Raw genomic sequence first — 18747 nt, 5'->3', positions numbered from 1 at the left:
TACTGTTGTTCAGAATTTTCTAGTTACCTACAACTGAAAAGAACTCATAAAATGGCATGTCCTTTCCCAGCACCCATTTCGAGCTCTTATTCCATGGTTAGATGCTCTAGATTAACTCAGTCCTGCCAACTGCATTTAGGTACTGCCCTGCAAGAGTTAGGAGGGTATGTGGAGATGGATGCCAACCTGCAGCCTGCTGGAGAGTGAGAGAGACTGGTGCTGAGGCTCACTTGGGTGGCTGGAGAGGCTGTGCTGGGATTTGGGCTGGAGAAGCAGCTGGTGCTGGGACTTGTGTGGGAGAAGAGGCTGGTGTTGGACCTCCCTTGGGCTGGTGTTGGGTCTGGTCCTGGTGTCTCACAGAGGCAGCACCTCCAGTCCCGTGGCATCAAACCTGCATATTGGACCTTCCCAGGTCAGGGATGGCTGCCCTGGTCAGCGAGGTGCCAGAGGCTCTGCTGGCATTCACTGAGCCCCTGGGAGAGCCCTGAACCAGGGCACGGCACTGGCACAGGCTTCCTGGAAAAGCTGTGGATGCCCCATCCCTGGAGATGTTCAATGCCAAGCTGGATACACCTTTGAACAACCTGGTCGGGTGGTTGGCATCCCTGCTCACGGTGGCAAGGTAATGACCTTTAAGGTAGATGACCTTTAAGGTAAATGACCTTTACGGCCCCTTCCAACCCCACCCAAGCCACGGTTGTGTCCCTGCAGCGATGACAGGACCCAAAGCCAGGCCAGCACCTTCCGCCCAGGTGCCCCTCGGGCCGGGAGCGGGACCCGCGGCGGCACCGCCGCCTCCCCCGGCCGGGCCCGGCAGGGCTGGAGCCGCCTCCTGACGTCGGGAACCTGCGGCGCGGGGGCGGAGCGGGGCGGGCGCCGGGAGCGGCCCGCGGGGCAGGCAGAGCCGGCTGGCGGGGCGCGGTGCCCGGCTGCCACCGCGCCGAGGGCCGCAGCAGGTAGGACGGGCGGGCAGGGGCCGGGGGGCCGCGGGGCCGGCACACAAAGGGCTGTGCCGGCGGCTCCCGGCTCCCCTTCCCGGGCGCTTTGTCGGGGCCGCGGTGTGTGGGGCCGCTCGTGTGTCGTGACACGGGCGCGGCAGCGCGGAGCGGCGGCTCCCGGAGCGGCGGGGGCCGTGCGGGCTGTGCCCGTTCCCCGTGGAGGGCACCCATCCGCACCTGAGCGCCCGAGGCCGCTGAGGCTGCTCAGGCGGCGGTCGGGCCGGGCAGCGCCGCGCAGCCCGGGGAAAATGGAGATCTCCTTCCCCCGGTGCGCTTAGGAATGCAGCTGGGAGCCCGGGAGGTGGGTGAGGGGAAGGCGAGAGCCTGGCGTGTGCCGTGAATGCTCCTTCCTTCAGCCAGGTAGGGGAAAATGGGATGGTGTGGGAGAGGCAGGCGGGGAGGCCGCAGGAGCAGCGACAACAAACAGGTGTGGCCGGGAGAGCGGCCGGTGAGTGCCGCACGCCGCTCAGCAGTGCCGCCCCTCCGAGCCCCGCTGGGAACCCATCGCAGCCTGGGCTCCCCGACCTGGGGCCGCAGAGCGGGTCGGTGTTTGGACCGGCCGTGCAGCGGGGGAGGAAGGAAGGAAGGATTTGTGGTTCCCAACTTACATCAGTGTGGAAGTGGGATGAGCAATGGAGAGGTTGGTCTCCTCCCTCCTAGCGCTGGTGTAAGCGCTCTTGGGAATGCGCTGAGAAAGGTTAGAGGAGCCACGTTATGTCACCTCACTGATGTGCTGGTCCACGTCTTTGGTGATGGGGGAGGCTCAGGCTGTGTAGCACTGTGGTAGCGGTTCTGGAAATGTTCTGGAAAGGAGATCTTTGTTGTTTTCTCTTTTTTCCCCTCCACCATATTTCATAATTTCATTCGTTGGATTCAAGCTGGATGCTTCAATTTTTTAAACAATCCTTTCTGCAGATCCTTAGTCTTACTTTGCCATGGGAATATTCCCAGGGCTGCAGAGCTCCTGCACATGGGCAGAAGGTCCTGGCAGACGCTTCACAACTGCTTGTTGTCACCAGAGATTTAAGATAGGAACACAAGTGCATGAGGCAGCGTTGGGTCCCATGGTATACGGCAATTTGGAAATGGCAGCTACACTCTCTTGTACTTGCACACTTCATTAATAGCTAACTGTGTCTTGTGGCTTTTTTTTGTGTTTAGGATGTATAAAGGTTAAGTGCCAAGCGTCAAAATGAGCGTGACTTCGTGGTTCTTGGTGAGCAGCACTGGCATTCGCCACCGGCTCCCTCGGGAGATGATATTTGTTGGGAGAGATGACTGTGAACTGATGCTCCAGGTAACATGGCTTTATTTTTTTCGTAATTATTTCTTCTGAAGATGCAGTAGATGTGTATGTAATGCTGGGGATCTGTAGAGATATTTGATGCTTTCAAGTGACACCTTTTAAAAGGAGCCTCTTCTTTTTATCCTGAGTCTGTGTTTCCCCTGAAGACTTCATGTTTGTGACAGCACGAATGAGGTTTTCAAATTGCCATGTCATCAGAGGGATAGGATCTGTAGTGGTGGGAGATTAATCAAATAGATTAACTGTCTTGATGCTACTAGAAGCAGTAAACAAAGACATTCCATTCTGTCCTGATCTGTGATTATGCTGCTGGTTTTTTTTGGCTTTTAACACATGTGCTGTTTACATGTGATTTGAATGCAGGCGGGGTTTTTTGTTTACCTGTTTTTCCCTTTAGGTTTGATTAAATTATTTATGCTGGTATTTCTTGGGTGTTTTTATCATGGTAGAAAACACTGATGTTTTGGTAGGCTGAGTAGGCTGGTGACCTCTTCCCGAAGTAATTGTGTTACTTGGGCAAACTTTGATCTTCTGTTAGTACTTTCCATACCAGCATGTGTCTGTGCTGGACCTAATCCAGCATGTCTGAAGTGTTGACTGTGGTCTGGTGTTTGACAGCATAATGTAGTAGATGTCACTCCAGACGAATGGGGCTGCAGTCTTGCAAAGAGCTTTTGACAGGAGCAGTTTAGCTCAGAAATTTGTAGAAGCTCAGAATTAAATTAGTGATGCTGCTAAACCCATGCTATGAGTACTTAAGTGTACAAAAAATGTTCTCTTGCACCTGCCCATCCCCCTTTTGCCCCTTTGTGAAGGTGGCAAAATTAGGAAGCTGCCTGCACAATGGAGACTCCCTCCTCATAATTTCCACTGCTGACCTGATCACAGGTATGCCCTAAGTGCTGTGCTGATGTAGGAGGCTGTGTTTGTAGTTGCTGCAGGGATTTTGTATGATATGTCAGTAGGAGGCCTGTTTAGAGAGGTAGAAGTTCTTGTACAAGGTGTAGTTGAAGGGCAGTGTGCTGTCTAGCTGTAATAAAGTGTCAGTGTCCACAAGAGGAGAGCTTGCAGTGTTTGTCCTGCTCTGCATGCTGGCAGAGAGTGCACAGCTGTGCTGCAGTGGTAGAGCTGGGACTCCTGTTCCACAGCACATCATTTGTTTGGGTTCTCCCATGAATCACACTATCTCTTATTTCATGTTTCTACATGTCTGGCTGCTGAGACATGTGAAGGTGATACATTAAAAATGTCCTGATACTTGCTGTACATGTGCATTTAGCTGCTCAGGAACCTGATTGGCATCTTCTCTCATGACTTGGAGGAGAAAACACACAGTGGCCCTGGTTTCCAGAAATTATCTGAGTTTTAGGCTGCCCATCTTACTATCTTACGAAAAAACTTGAGGGTTGTTGTGCATTTTTCTTACTGTCAGTTTTCAGTGCTCTGACAGTCACATCTCAAGCAGTGCACTCTAAAATAAAAGTACCCAAATACCTGTTATGCTAAAAATGCTCAGCTTGTTTCTCTGGTTGCTTGTGGGGTTAACTGGATGTCATGGATTGTGAGCCACTCCATACCAACCAGACTATTTCATGCTTCTTTGCAAGTCTGAGCTGGCTTGTCAGTGTTGCTTGTGGAGTACCCAACCTTGTGAGGCTCTTCCTGTGCCATGCACTTTTCTACAAGTGCAAACATTACCAAATGAATCGAGATTCCTGGAGGAGCCAGGAATATCTGTGAAATGGTTGGATCTGGGGGTTCATAGGTGGTGGTGGTATTAAAAGAGGTTTTCATTATTTCACCAGAGTGAAGGCTCTGGATTGTCTGTAAAAGCCAGCAGCTTGTGTTCATGGGGTGAGCTACATGTGACCCTTTATAAACATACTGGTCTGCTATCTCCTGTAATAAAGCTTTTTCTAGGCTCACATGTAAGGTCTTGTTTTGAACAGCACAGCACATTCTTTTCCTAGCCATTTGTTTATGAAGATGTTTTCCAGAGCTACCGGGGGCTCCAAATGAGATGTTTGTAGTAAGACTGAAGAGAAGTAAGTGCAGAAGAGAAGCTGAGCAGAGAGACTTCATATCCAAGCAGAATTGTATGTGAGCAGATGGAGGATGAGATCTAAAAATAGCCTTTTTCCCTACTGTGACTGTCCATGTCACAAAATGATTGTGCAGACTGGCACAATCGTTTGTCTTGGGGGCAGCTTAAGAAGCAGGGCAGTTATCAGAGCAGATGGACAGAGCTCTTGTGGCAGTTGTTTGCACCTTGTAGTATTTCTGTGGTACTGACCCTGAAACTGTATATTCACTGCATGGTTATTTTCCATATATATTTCAAGATACTGGCATTTAATCCTTTAAAGTGCACAGCTGGGGACAGACTGGCAGTGACTGGGTGACCTGGTCAGTGTTTTTTCATTTCTTAGGCTGTTACTGCTCATTGATTTCATAGTGATATGGTTTGTGGTTCCCTGTTGAGACCACGTGTAGCATGGTGCTCAAACACACAGTACAGAGATAATCCTTGTCCTGGAGACTGCAGTCCTTCCTTTCTCATTTTACTATTTTAGAAGTGTCTTGTATATTGATATTTTCTTAGAATGTGCTGTCTCAAGGTATCAGATCTCTAAACAGCAGAAAAGGAAGGATTTGTCACCAAGCAATTAAGCTTTAGTTATGTCTGGTTTTCTTATTTCATAATACAAGTAGTGGATTTGCTTTCTGATTAACAAAGAGGTGAAGAAACCCAAAGTCTTTAATCTTAAAGTAGGTCTGATAGTGGAGAAACATAATCTACCTTGATATCTTCTATACCTACTAAGAGGATTAAAAATATTTTAAATGTTTTTGCAGCTCTCTAAGGCTTCTAGTACAAGTAAATGCGAGATTTACATTGGGTTTGAATGTTAATGCATGGGTGAAAATGCCATGAAGTGGAGCTGTAGCTTGGCATGCAGTGTTGCTGCCTGAGCCAAGAGCAAAATTCTGCCCTTTTTCTAAGAAAAGTGCTTGATTTCTTCAACAGCCTTGCTGCTTCCTTCAGGTAAAGGTCAACAAACTGCAGGAGTGTGGAAATCTGGGCCTTCAGTAACTTGCACTGCTGTGGGTTTTTAATGTGAAACTTAGGTGTGGTAGGAAGTAATGTTCTAAAAAGATCTTCTTTTTTTTAAAATCAAAAATAAAATAATTTTGGGACCATCCTGAAGAAAATAATTTTCCCCTCCCCCACATCCTTCTTTTGGGAAATGAAGCTGCCATTTTTATCAGCTTTGATAACTTGCTTAATGTGATGGGTACTCAGGGGACAAACATTTTGCTAACTCAAAAATGTCACTTAACCATTAAAACATTCTCTGCTGCTCCTAAACAAAACAATTTTTTTGCATTTTTGCTAAATGTAAATATTTACAGAATGGAAAGCAGTGTCATGATTTCCCTGGTTTTGTTTGAGAGTGATGTTTACTGGAAAATTTGGGAAATAGAAATGTTTAACCAGTGCTCCCCTGATTATTTCCCTCCCTTTAGAGTGATGCTCTGGGCATGTGAGTTTGTTCATGAGTGTGAGTAGGTGCAGGCAGCATGGTGCTTTCTGTTTTATCCTTTATCGTATATGCCTTTTGAGACAGCCGGACATTTCCTATCAGGAGACACTGTTTGCAATTGCTTATAACTCTGCTAAACTTTGTAGCTATTTGGGATGAGAGTTTATTTTCCAGGCATCTGTTTTATGCAGTATGTTCTGGATGCAATAATTTATCTCCCTTCTTTGGTCTTTGCTTTGAGCAACTCTAAGAAAAATGCTGTTTTCTTCAGGTCAATTATTTAAAAGTATATTTAGGCTGCTCTTTGAAGTTCTGGCATTGTAGTAGAGCTGGGTCAGTGAAGATTTTCAAGAGTGAATGACTATGTTGGAGGTGGTGGGTTTGTTGTTTTTTTGCCCACATCAAGCGGCTTTGACCAAGTTCCTAACCTTTGAATAAAATCTGGAGTTTGAATGTGGTCAGCAGAGACTTATTTGATAGTATTCCCTTAAGTAATTTCATCTGGGAGTGAGGTTGGCAAGGATGGAGTGGAGAAGTGTCACAGGTGGAGCAAAGAGGAACTGGATGCAGGTATCCACAAGGCTGTGCTGGATTAAATCAGGGTACACCTAACCTGGCATCCTGACTCAGTGGTCAAAGCAGCTGTCGAGGAAAGGGCAAGAACAAGCCAAGAGTGCAATGATACTTCCAGAACACTTGTTCAACCTCTTCACCTGGGTTTCAGGAGGCCACAGGTCAGATCTTTGCATGTAGTGGTTGGATTTCTACTCTATATAGCTACACCAAGTGGTGAAGATTTGGCCAAGTGAGGAAGTACAACGAGTACAAGTGAGGATTCTGTGCAGAGTGAGAGGAGGAGCAGCAGGACCTGGAGAAGAGGAGAGGGTGGTGCACATAGGGCAGAAGCCTCTCAGTGAGGGCAAAACGGGCATTACAGGATGTGGCTGCTGAGCAGCATTGCCCTTAGGCCTGAGATGGGTCAAGACTTGCTATTTATTATTCTGGTGTCAGAAGAGAGCTGTGAAAGCTCCTAGCGAAGCATCTGTCACTGCTCCAGATGGGACCAGTGCTGCTTATGATACCAATTAGTTCAGGTGCTAGGACCTTGTGAGCTGGACGCACAAGTTCATTGTGGTGAATCACACAAAGGTAACAATACTGTGTTTCCATCTTTGTTAAAAAGACAGGGAATTTCAAGCATTCTAGGCACTGAAGGAGCGTTCTTATGGCTGCTAAGTCAAGTGTTTATAACTGCAGAGCAGTTACAACACACTAGTGTGAAGGCTGGCTGTGTAATCCTGCTCTGCCCCTGTGTACACAGGCATGAAGATGCAATCTGTTATTGTGCCGTTCCCGGGTATTTTTCCCCGCAGGATCTGTTCTGTGTCTGGTATGCAGGGTGCACGGCGTGCTCCACAAATAACAGAGTGCAAAGATGAACCCTGCCTGTGTGTGACATCTGGGCAAATTAAGGTTTCATTGACCTGATGTATCCTGCCTTCCCTGGGCCATACTTGATAATACCATGTCTGTCCTGTGTAGTTTAAGAAGTGCATACATAAACAAGGGTGAATAGGTGTGGTTGTCTACAGTGTTATGCTGGGAAGAGGCAGATGGTGAGAACTTGGTAGATGATCTTTTTCCTGGTCCTCCTAGGTGGATTCAACACAGTACAGAAGTTGTATCCCTCCATTGCTCATGTATTTCCAGCACTGGGAGCTCCCAGAAGAAGCCATGAGGATTCTCTGCTGGTTTTTGTGTGTGGACCTCCTTCACCATGGCAGTGTAGGGTGGAAGTGGGAGGCTCTAGTCGGGATGGGGAGATGCCCTACCTGTGCTGTTTTGCTGTAGTTATCTAGAGGGTGTGAACAAGCACCTAAGTTAGTCCCTGGGTGTTGGGAATTGCCAAGAGTAATTCATTAGGTGTTACAAAGGAAGTAAGTGTCTTTCAGAAGGGAATGGATCTAGCCTTGGGAAGGTGCTGCTTTTTGACAGGTAGTGTTTCCAGGCACTGGGACAGCAGCTGTGGGAGGAAGGATGCACATCCTGTATTTCCAGGCCTAGAGTTGTTGTTTTGGCTCTTCCTTGTCCCATTGTGTTCTGTTAATGTGCAGTTGATGGGAGGAGGTTATGATGCCTGGTGGCACTTGGGTGTAGGAGGCTGGAGGCATATCCAGACTGGCAGACCTGGGAGGGGAGATCATTGCTGGAGGCAGGGTAGGGAGAGAGGTGATGGTGGCAATGAAGGCAGGAGGTTATTAGGGTTCAGAGGGCTTCATGCAGCTGGCAAGGTGCTGGAAGCCTGGACTGTCAAGAGAGGGTTTGTCCCACTCTGGAGTGGGCAGGGAAAAAAGGGAGATGTATGTTCCTTATATGAGATCCTGATCCAGGCAGTAGCAGCTCAGCTGCACTATAAAAATTCAGGCTTGTGTCCCACCTAAAATGATGCTTTTCCATTCCTCCTGGGTGGCCATGTAAAACAAAGGGAAAGCCAGTGCATCTGTGGGCAGCATGCTCCCTGCCTGTGGTCAGGATCTGACCCTGGGTCATTTGAACCACTTCGCTTTGGGGATGGGGAACCAGCGAGCAAAAACCCATTTTACCCCAAAATAACGGGTTAAGTTTTTATGGGAACTGTGCCAGCTTCCAAATCCCTTTGCCAAGCTGTGGGGATTACAGTTTCATTTTCCTGAGGGATTTCTCTCTTTTGTTCAGTGCCTTATTTTTTGCTTGAATACTCAGGCCCTGCTTCAGCCACAGATCTGCAAAGCCCATGATTTTGGCTGCAGCAGAGCTGAGGGCAGGAGCCTCTGCAGCCTGGGAGCTGTAAAGAGAGTCCAGCCCCAGGATGAGGTGGCTGCACTTGCTGAAGAGATTTGTCTGCTTAGGCAGAGTCATTAGAAGCTGGCAGCACCTGCCCCTGGGAGCCATCAGGCTGCCACAGGGGTGACACACTTGCAACCAGCCTGGGGCAGGATGGAGCATTCGCTGATATTCTGGAAAAGTACTGGAGGGGCCAGTGCACACAACGCTGTGAAATGCTTTGTGGTGAAAGAGAAGGACCCATCTGTGACCCAGCACCCCTCCTGAAAGAGGTGTTCACATCTGTCATTAAATGTTATCCAGCATATGTTTACTTGTGAGGAGCAAAATTCACATTTCAGGCCAGCGTGCCTGGAAACTGACTTTTGTTGTTGTTTTTTTGGGTCGTTTGGTTTTTTGTTGTTGCTGTTAGATTTTTTGTTTGTTTTGGGGTTTTGTTGTTTTTTTTAATTTGGTTTTGTCTGTCTCCATTCTAAAGTGGGACACCAGCAGAGGTTTATATTTCCTTACTGGGACACTTGTGCAGAGCACAGTACTGGCAGAAATGTAACCTGTTCACTATGGAAAGTATTTGAGCAACTGTTTTATTGCATGCTGCCACCAGAACGCTGCAGTTACTTTGTGCCAGAAGTGCACAGCAGACTGCAGTGAGGAACAGGGAAACTGCTCATGTTTGTTTATTTTATCTCCAGTGCCAGGATGCCTCGCGGCACTGGCAGGGCTGAGGTCCAAATCTCAACCCCAACCGGTAGATTTTCACCCATGGTAATTCTCCTGAGAAAAAAGTAGCATCTGTATCTGCACAGACAGCTGAGCTGAGTCTGCTCCCTGGCCCTGTGGGGAAGCACAGGCTGTCTGGCTCTATTTCTCCTCCTGCCTTCCTGAGCAGGTCTTTTTGCCTTGTGGATTTTGTTTGGCATCTCTGCAGGTCATGCTTTCATGCTGAGATCCCTGTTCTCCGCATCAGACCCTTCCCCAAACACAAAGCTGTAGGGTGTGTGCAGCACACGTAGCCACAGTGTGATTTGTGCCTCTGTGGAGATTCCTGCAAGCTTTTGAAGCTGATTTCACTGATTTGATGATGTGTGCAGTTTTGAGAATCACAAGTGAGCTGCCTGCTTTTATGGCTGATTGGAAACTGATGATCCAAGGTGTTGGTACCACTGTGGGACTGGCAGACCCCCAGGTACCATTCCTGTGTTTTGTACCATCTGCTTAACATGATCATGGAAGAAGGAAGAGCTAAATATAAAGTACCTCCATCCTCAGTTATATGCTGTGTGTGCATTTTGTCTACTAGGTATTTAAAACATGATGCATGGTAGGTAGTATGACAGAAAAGCAACACAACCTTATATTAGGAAGTGATTTGAATGTCTGGAAATTCCAGCCCTGGATGAGGGCTGAGTGTAGTAACAAATCAGTGCCCATGTTCTCCCTGCAGAGAAGTGTAAATATTCCTAATCAGAAAAGCACACGTGTTTTCCTGAGAGTTGTTTTCATTTGATAGCAGGTCCAGTGTTGGGACACGGTGAGAATGCTATGTGCTTCCTTCATGTCCAGCCTCTTGGAGTGTAGCCTTGTTTCTTGCTTGAAGATCACCACTGCTTAAGAGAATGATACCTCTCTTCCTTCTTTTCCCCTTCTCAACCTCCCCTGAGGTGCTCCCTGAGGTGCTCCAGCTCTGGTTTGGATCTCTTACCTATAGCTCAGGACTGCTGCTCACCCCATCACAAGTGCTTTTCTGGTGAAACAGACTACCTGCAAGGAGATACTGGTTATTTTCTGCTTTTGACATCTGGATATAAGTAATTGAGGTTTCTTATTAACACTTTATTGGAAATTCTGTTGTTTTGTTTTGGTTTTTTTTGGACCCCTGTGTCTACTCCTGACGGACCAGTCTTGCCTTTGGTTGTGGAGGTCATGGCTGATCATTAAGCAAGACTCAGTATTTGGTGCACGTGTGCATTTAGGCTAGAAGTCCTCTTATGTTAGTGACTCAGTGAACTTAATTGCAGTCTTTCAATTTATAGATGCCTAAAATCTTTCCAGTGAAGTTGCAGATGGCTGGGAGCTTTGCACCCATGGGCAGCTCCGTAATGTGTTGACTCAGGCTTCTTAAATCACTTTCTGTGATTCAGCAGGTCACTCCTTAGAAACCACTGGCCTGCTGGGCTGAAGTGACTGTCCCTGGGCTCCCAGCTGTTGCCAGCATGGGAACTGGTTAGTCTCCTCTTGGGAAGTGGGATTGAGGGAGCCTGCTCCTCTCTGAGCACCGTCAGCCGCCGAGTTGCTGCTGGCACTGCACACAAGAGCAGTTTATGTTAAATGTGACTGATGTTGAAATAAACCACACCTCAGTTCTCAAGTAAGAGTGACCTTTGGCAAGTCTGCATCAAAATAAATAAGGTGTGATTTTAGTTACTTTAAGTTGAGTTTCCTTGGAGACAGGCCCCTAGGAACTCCTGCCGCCAGTTCCTGTGATGTTTGCTGGCTTAACGTAAACAAAACTAAGAAAATTCCTCTCTTCTCCATAAAAGCATGAAATTTCACAGAAGTGCAATATGCATAACAGTTTGCCTTGTTCCTGATGTGCTCTTAAAGAGATGCTGAGAGGTTGGATGAAGACTGTGGGTCAGATTTTGCATGTTGTTTTGACTCTCTTTGCCCTAGGCTTTCTTGAACACAGCTGAAACTTCCTTGGAAAACAGGGTGGCATAAATTGGTTCCTTTGGTGACCTCTTTCTGCGTTTATGGAGGGGAATATCATGTTGCAGGAATACATGTCTGCTCCCCCGAGATGACCCCCATCTGATTGGGGACCCCTGAGTGGCTGAAGTCAGCTGTTGTAGAACAGCAGACCAAGGGCTGTGCTCAGTTACACCAGGGTCAGATGCAGGGCAAATTGAATTTTTTGGAGACAGCTGGTTCCCAGAAATAAACTTCTTTTTAAGTGACCTGTGATCCATTTAAAGTCAGATACCAGATCTGCCCCAATTTTTGTCTGGGTTAACTTTTTGGGCTGGAAACCTTTCTGCCCTTGGAAGGGAGCTGAATGGTTTGTTCTGCCTTTAGAATCTGTTAATCTTTAAATGAGCTTCCATGATGTGCTGTAAAAAGCTAAAGCAAACACTGCTGCACCAGTTTATCAGCATTCCCTTGTATCTCATTGGGAACAGTGCATCCACAATTTTGAGCAGCAGAGGGATCACAGGGGTGACAGACCACGTCTGTGCTGGGCGGGCTTTGCATGGTTGCCTGTGCATGGTTGTCTTTGAAGCACAGCACATAAATGCCCATGGATAGGGACAGGGGATGGTCATCCCCCTGTGCTGTGACAGTGGTCACAAGGGTCTTCAGGGTGAGAGAGAGACGAGAATATTGAATCCATGTTCAGAAGGCTTGATTTATTATTTTATGATATATATACATATATATTACATTATGACTATACTAAAAAAAATAGAAAGAAAAATTCTCAGAAGGCTAGCTAAGCTAAGAATAGAAAAGAATGAATAACAAAGGTCTGTGTCTCAGCAGAGAGCAAGACCTAGCTCTGCTTTGAGTGGTCAGTAAATCCAAACATCCACACGCGACCAATCACGGATCCACCTGTTGCATTCCACAGCAGCAGATAACCATTGTTTACACTTTGTTGCTGAAACTTCTCAGCTTCAGCAGGAAAAATCCTAATGAAAGGATTTTAATTAAAAGATGTCTGTGAGACTCTGCTATGTAGGTGAGGTGTGGTGATCCCTCCAGGAGCCCTGTCCATACAGTGGTCAAACAGCCAGACTGCTGTGGGACAGACTCTGGGCTCACATCTCTCCAAAGGTTTTGAAGGATCATGTGACAGATCAGGAACAACCCCAGCTTGTGGAGCATCAGCTGCTGTGGTACCTGAGGATGGAGACACTGCTGTCCTCAGGGCCATGTGCTGAGGTGCAGGGCCTGGGCAGTGTCCCTCAGCTGTGCTTACCTGGACCATCCTTACCTTGCACTGCACACACCTGCCACAGCCGTGGGTCACTGAAAATGGACTGAGGAGCTGCATCTGCTGTGGACAACAGGAGAGAGAAGCAGTGTCTTCACTGCAAATGCTTAAAATCTGCTCTGCCTTGAGGTCAGGGCTCAAACATCAGGTGTGGCGATGGCATTGGGGTGAGGGGTTTGTGTGTGTCCCTGCTCTGTGTTGCTTCTCCTGTTTAGTGCTCAGCATAGCAGAGGCACAGGTAGGGTGTCCCCAACCACGTTGTCTCTGCCTGTCCCACCTCTGTTTGTGTCTTTGGGGGGTGATTGCTGCATGAGCAGCATCAGTTGGGCAGCAAAGCATGAAGTGCTTCCTTGGAAGTCCAGCAGCATGTGGAGAGCTATATTAGTGAGGGAGCTGGAGTCACTTGCCCCTGTCCTCACTGCCTCTGCTTGGGGTGACATGTCATGAGTAGTCTGAGGGACGTTGCAAGGTGGAAGGATAGTCTTCTGGCCAGGTGTGTGCCTGCTTCATATTGGTACTTGAGGGTTATTCTGGAGGATGTGTCTCCTGGGCTGATGGATGCTCTCCAGGGGAAGGAGATGCCATTTCTCAGGTGTTGTGGTACTTCCCTTGTGCTTGATATTGGCAGGGCCAGAAGAAATTCCTGCAAATAGTAGCAGTTTGTGTGAAAAAAGCCTCTTTTGTTTTCACCAAGGAATTGCCTGAAACAATCTTTGCCTCTGCATGCTTGCAAGAAGCCAGATAATGGCTTGCTGGGAGCGGTGCTGTGGAAACCAGTGTGTCTATCTGTCTATACTTGGCAAAAGGAAAGAACTTCCAGCAAGAACTTGTTAGTTGGTGCCCAGGAGGATGAGGATTAGCTGACTTGGAGCCTGGCTGGTCTCCCTGCTCTCCCGTCCCCTGGCCTGAGGTACCAGGGAGGTCTCAGTGCTGTGTGTACGTGCTGATGGGGTGACTGCTTCCAGTGTCTGCTTGAGGTCAACTGCAGCAAGGATTCAAGTTACGAGAGGCAGCAGGTCTAAAAACAGTCAGTCTGGTGTCTTTATAGCTGTAACACACCATATTTCAAAATTATTCATAGAAGTCTGACATGATGCCTGCTCAAGTGTCACACTCTGTTTTGAAGATAAGGTGCATTACTTGTGCATTGTGACAAAGCCAGTGGCACCAGATTACTGTTAAGTTCAGTGTACTCAAACCCAGTTTACAATTTAAATTTTCTTGGAGTTGCTTTCTTTCTTATTCCAGGTTTACTAACCTCTCTCTAACTTGGAACACATTCTAAAATTTAAATCAATTCCAGGACATAATCCTGGGAACAGTATAAATTTTTGGGAACAAGTTTGGTTTGTAACTCAAGAGAATGATTTTTTTTCTCTTTGAAAAGTAGGAAGAAATGATCCTAAGTAGGAGCATCCCTAGTGTTGAGGCCATTGGCCTCAGCAGTTGAAAAATTGAGATCTTCTAGCTCATGCTGGCTCAGATCCTGGCCCCCAGGCTTTCAGTTTGACTGATTTTGTTCAGTGTGTATTGATATAATTTATTGGAATTGTGACATAGTCTTGACAGCCTTCAGCAATTTTTTAAAATACTTTTTCTTTTCCCTTCTCCGTGAAAACAGCATATTGTCTTCAAATTCTGCAAACAACCATGGAAGCATTTACAGCTTATCCTTCCATTACTTAGAGCAGTAAATAGTATTTAATCCTCCCTGCTTTCCCTGCTGTTCCCCTACCCCCATGAGGGCAGTTTGCTGTCTCAGTGTCGCTCTGGTGACCAGTGTCTCGTTTTGTGCTCCCATTGCCAGTCCCGCAGCGTGGATAAGCAGCACGCCGTCATCAACTATGACAAGGACAAGGATGAGCACTGGGTGAAGGATCTCGGCAGCTTAAACGGGGTAAGTACCAAAGCTCCCAGCTGGCAGGGGTGGCCTGGTGCTGTGCTGAGTCTGCAGGCTCTCATGTGCTCACTCAATCCTGCTCTCAGACCCTTTTGGGTCACTGCAGCTGTTGGCACGAGTTAAGCCAAATGTGCATCATTATTTGCAAGGCCTGAGGTGGAGGTCGTGTAGCATCTCATCTTGGGAGGGGAAAGCTTTGGTGAATGTTGTATTGCTTTTTCCCTCTCTGCTGGTGTCCTTGCAGAATGCTTCAGGGCTCACAGAATTATAAAGCCTCTTGCAAAAGGGGAGGAAATAAATTCAGTTTTGTGTTGGGAGTGTTAACTTTAAACTGGTGGAGATTCTGGAGCAGCTGTTCAGCATGAGCAGGGTGACCTTTTGGTGGTTTCATTGTCAGTGCATGGAGTGATTTATGGGGTGATGAGACATTTAATTTCATTGGGGAGAAACTACTTAAAACCACCTCTTTTTTTTTTTTAATAATAAAAAAAATTGCATTTTTGCCTGCCTTGAGCCTGGTTTGCATGAAGACTGAGGAATACTGTGAGCACAGAAGCAGGAACTGAGCCTGGCTGAATCTTAACCCTTGCTCTGCTTCAACTTATTCAGGTGTTAGACACCTGAATTCTGTAATATTTAAATACACTATTGTTGTTAAAAATGTCCAGATGTCATAGCATGCCTCTGTTTTGGTGGTTTCTTCATACAAGTGGAGCTGTTCCTCTGCTGGAGCAGGCCTAAGCCAGATTCACATAATTGTCTTCCCAGTGGGGGTTTTACTGCAGCCATTGTTTCATTGTTTTGGACATAGAAGCCCTTCACCATTACAGCCACAAAACCACAAGATGAGCCCAGAAACTTGTACAAAAACAGTGGCTAAAGCGGCCCTCAACCATTCTGCCTGCTCTGGCATCTGAACACAACAGGAATGAGTGCTAATCCTTCTCAGCCTAATAGCTGAAGGCATGGAGCCCTGCTGAAATGGGAATATTTCCAGTAACTGGTCTGGACTCTAGCTGGAGCCCTGGTTCAAAAACTGTGGTATTTAACTCATGGTGGCAAAACAGCAGCTAAAGATTCTGCTAGCTAGGGAGGGATACTTGTACCACTAATTATTTTCTATCTTCACATGCTTAAGCATAAGAATTTACAGCATTTTACTATTAAACTTATGCTTAGAGAGGCAGTGGAGTAAAAAGGAGTTACAGCAGTGCCTGTCTTCTGCAGCTGATCAAACACTTCTCTTGAAAAAATCTGTTGTGGCCAAACAAAATTTTGCATGCAAGAAACATACTTTTACTTGAAAATTGTCACAAAACCTTGTTTTCCTCCCTGAAACTAAAGAAATCGCTTTTGAGCAGCTTGATTTTAAATCCATTTTCAGAATTTCCTTTTATTTTGTATTTGAGTAGTCAGCAATGCATTAAATGGCTTTGCTGGATAATCTGGTTTATATTAATTGTCAAAGTGTTTTATATTGTTTTTATTATAACGTTCAGGTAATTCTGCTGTCTCTATTCAGAGGTTTTTGTTTTTAAGGGTAGCATTTTTATCCAGATTAAGAATTTTACTGAAGTTACTTTATCTCAAGTAAACATGGACAAATAGTTAACTATCGAAATGGGTTCTTGCAGACTTTTTTGAAGAAAATTCAGCAAACAAGTATTCCTGTTCCAGATGCGACTGTTGTGGGTTTTTTAAATATTAAAAACTTAAATGCAAATTGGAATTCTGTGCCTTTTAACTAGCTTCACTGTTTTTATTCTGAAATTACAGGCCTGTTTCCCAGCTCTTCTGTAAATTGCCAGGAAACTGGGGGCTGTTGTCTGCTGAGATTTTAGTTTCCTGGTCTACCATTTATTTTTCCTCTGTGGTTAATACTAGGTCTTATCATGAATGTTTGGCTTGGCTGAGGTGAGAAGACAGAAGGAAAAGACTGTGCTGCAGTCATGAAAACATGTAAATTCATTTTGTAGTTTAATTTTGTTTCCTCAGCTGCATTTGCATTAATGGCACAAAGACCAGGAACCTGCTGCTGGGGCTGAGAGAGGCTGGGTGAATCCCACCTTGCCAAGCAGGGTAACCCCTGGTGTCTGACTGCCTCAAATCCAGCTGTTGGAGTGGCTAATCCCCATCAGCTCTCTGGGGCTTCTTCAGCCCCTTCTGATTTTTATTTGGCCCAGCTGATTGCAAAAGTACCTGGGTTTATTTGTGAAAGATGTCCATGCATGCTTGATTTGATCCTCAGTTGGTCTGGGAGAATTTTGTTCATAGTGGGTCCCCTCAGGAAGCTCAGACATCAAAGACATTTTTTCACAGCTGTGAAATACATGTCTTGCACCTTTAGAAGGATGTTGGTTCCTTTCAGCCTCAGTTAACTGCCTGGAGCATGGGAAAAGGGGTGGGTGAAGTTTTAGCACGAGGCATTTGGTTATCTTGGACAGCGTGGCCTCAGGTGTCATGGTGATGCTGCTTCAAATTTTTTCCCCATTTCTCTGTGTATTTTCATTTCCCCTTCCTCTGTGACAGGCTTTGCTTGTTAAATTATCAGGCCTTGAGGCTGACACCAGGCTTGTTTGCCATCCAGCAGAAAGCTGATTCCTAGCTCAGTAATTAAGGGCATGACTTGCAACCGTTTGCTGGTTGAGACAGATGTAGGAGAACCAAGAGCATTTGAAGTTCCTAACTTCAGGCACCTCATTTACCTGCTCAAGTCAGGGACTGAAATTGCATTTGCAGTTGGTGCAAAGGAAATCTCCCTAAAGGTCCCTTGACAGCACCTTGCTTTGAAGCATAATTGGAGTGCTCTGACTTGCCCATGGGAGCTACTTGCTGGTGTTGGTTTTTCCAGGGAACTTAGCTCCTAGCTCCTGCCTTGGTGCTGGCACACTCTGAGTAAGAGTGTGGACATGGGTGCCCTCCGAGAGCACCATCCCTCTGAGATCCACCACCCTGGTACCCTCAGTCCAAGCCCATTCCTGTGTTTCTGTCCTGCAGACGTTTGTCAATGATGTGAGGATTCCTGACCAGAAGTACATCACCCTGAAACTGAACGATGTCATTCGCTTCGGCTACGATATCCTTTCTGCAGAGGATGGGGACCCAGGCTCTGCTTGGGTTTTGTGCTGCTGGCTGCATGGAGAGGTACCAGGGCTAATTGTGTCTACTGAGTAAGGTGTTTGTTTTGCCTTTGGAACCTTTGGATGGCTCATGAGCTCGTGTTTCTCCACCATCAACCTGATTCAGAGCACATTAATCACGATGCCTGCCTTTTCAGATGCCTGGACTTTGGATCAGGCTCTGCACTGGCAGTGCTGACTGTGGAAATGCCTCTTCAGTCTCCTCCTAAGGAAGGGTTGTGGTTTTTTCTTTTTATTTGGGTGGTACCAGCTGGGAGCAAACATAGATCATATATTTTTGTATGAACTAACATCTTCCTATTTTTTTTTCATTCAATTTGCCTTGTTTTTTTTGTCATTTCACCCATATGCTTTCTTTCAGACAATTTTCAGGCCTTCAGCCTTCAACATCTAGCTGTGGAGCTTGTGGCCAGACCTTGACTGTGTACTGATTAAAGTGTGCCCATGCAAATTGGTTCTGCCATAAAATGCAGGAGTAAATCTTTAGCAATTGCACATTTCACCTCTGGCAAGGGAAGCTAGGTTGCAGTTATTGCTTTATTTACAGACCACAAATCCTGCCAGTGTCTGCTAAAACACCTTTGCTTTCATCCCTTTGCTTTTGTATCCTGATGTGACAGTATGGCTGGCTATAAGAATAGATGTTGACATACCTTTCTGAGCCTGAAGAGCAATAGTGCTAAGTACAGGTTCCTATTGCTGTCTTTTCATGTAATCTAATACTTTTTTCACTTTTTTTTTCAGTTGCTTCTATCTGCCAAACTTTGCCCACTCAAGCTGAATTTAGAAGTAGCAAGTGTCTTCTCCAGGTTTTTTTTTTTCTTTTCTGGGGAGATGTCAATTAAAACAGTCCAGACATTTCTGAGAATAGAGGCAGAGACTAAGTTTTACCATTTGGTGGGGGAAAATGTTTGGCTGGAAAACTCTTGTGCATCCTTGACCCCAAGGCCACATTCTTCTGCCTTTTTTTGTCCCCATGATAATCCATTTGTGCTTGGCCATGCTTTGGCTCTTGAAATCCTCCAAACCTTTAGCCTTGCT

At 46.4% G+C, this 18747-nt stretch overlaps 1 protein-coding gene across 5 annotated transcripts in view; it reads left to right on the top strand.

Moving 5' to 3' along the window:
* Positions 1–855: 855 nt before the first annotated feature.
* CEP170B (centrosomal protein 170B) overlaps positions 856–18747 on the top strand; it is a 58311-nt gene continuing 40419 nt past the window's right edge. For all 5 annotated transcript variants that reach the window (XM_064716047.1, XM_064716049.1, XM_064716048.1 and 2 more), the window contains exons 1-4: positions 856–956; positions 2160–2295; positions 14474–14563; positions 17564–17644. In XM_064716047.1, the coding sequence (XP_064572117.1) occupies positions 2191–2295; positions 14474–14563; positions 17564–17644 (276 nt within the window). In that variant the 5' untranslated portion in view covers positions 856–956; positions 2160–2190. The remainder of the gene's footprint in view (positions 957–2159; positions 2296–14473; positions 14564–17563; positions 17645–18747) is intronic.

This window comes from Zonotrichia leucophrys, chromosome 5, assembly GCF_028769735.1.
Source record: "Zonotrichia leucophrys gambelii isolate GWCS_2022_RI chromosome 5, RI_Zleu_2.0, whole genome shotgun sequence".
Taxonomy (NCBI): Eukaryota; Metazoa; Chordata; class Aves; order Passeriformes; family Passerellidae; genus Zonotrichia; species Zonotrichia leucophrys.
The sequence above is the reverse complement of the archived record's forward strand: the minus strand, read 5'-3'. Positions and strand labels throughout refer to the sequence as shown.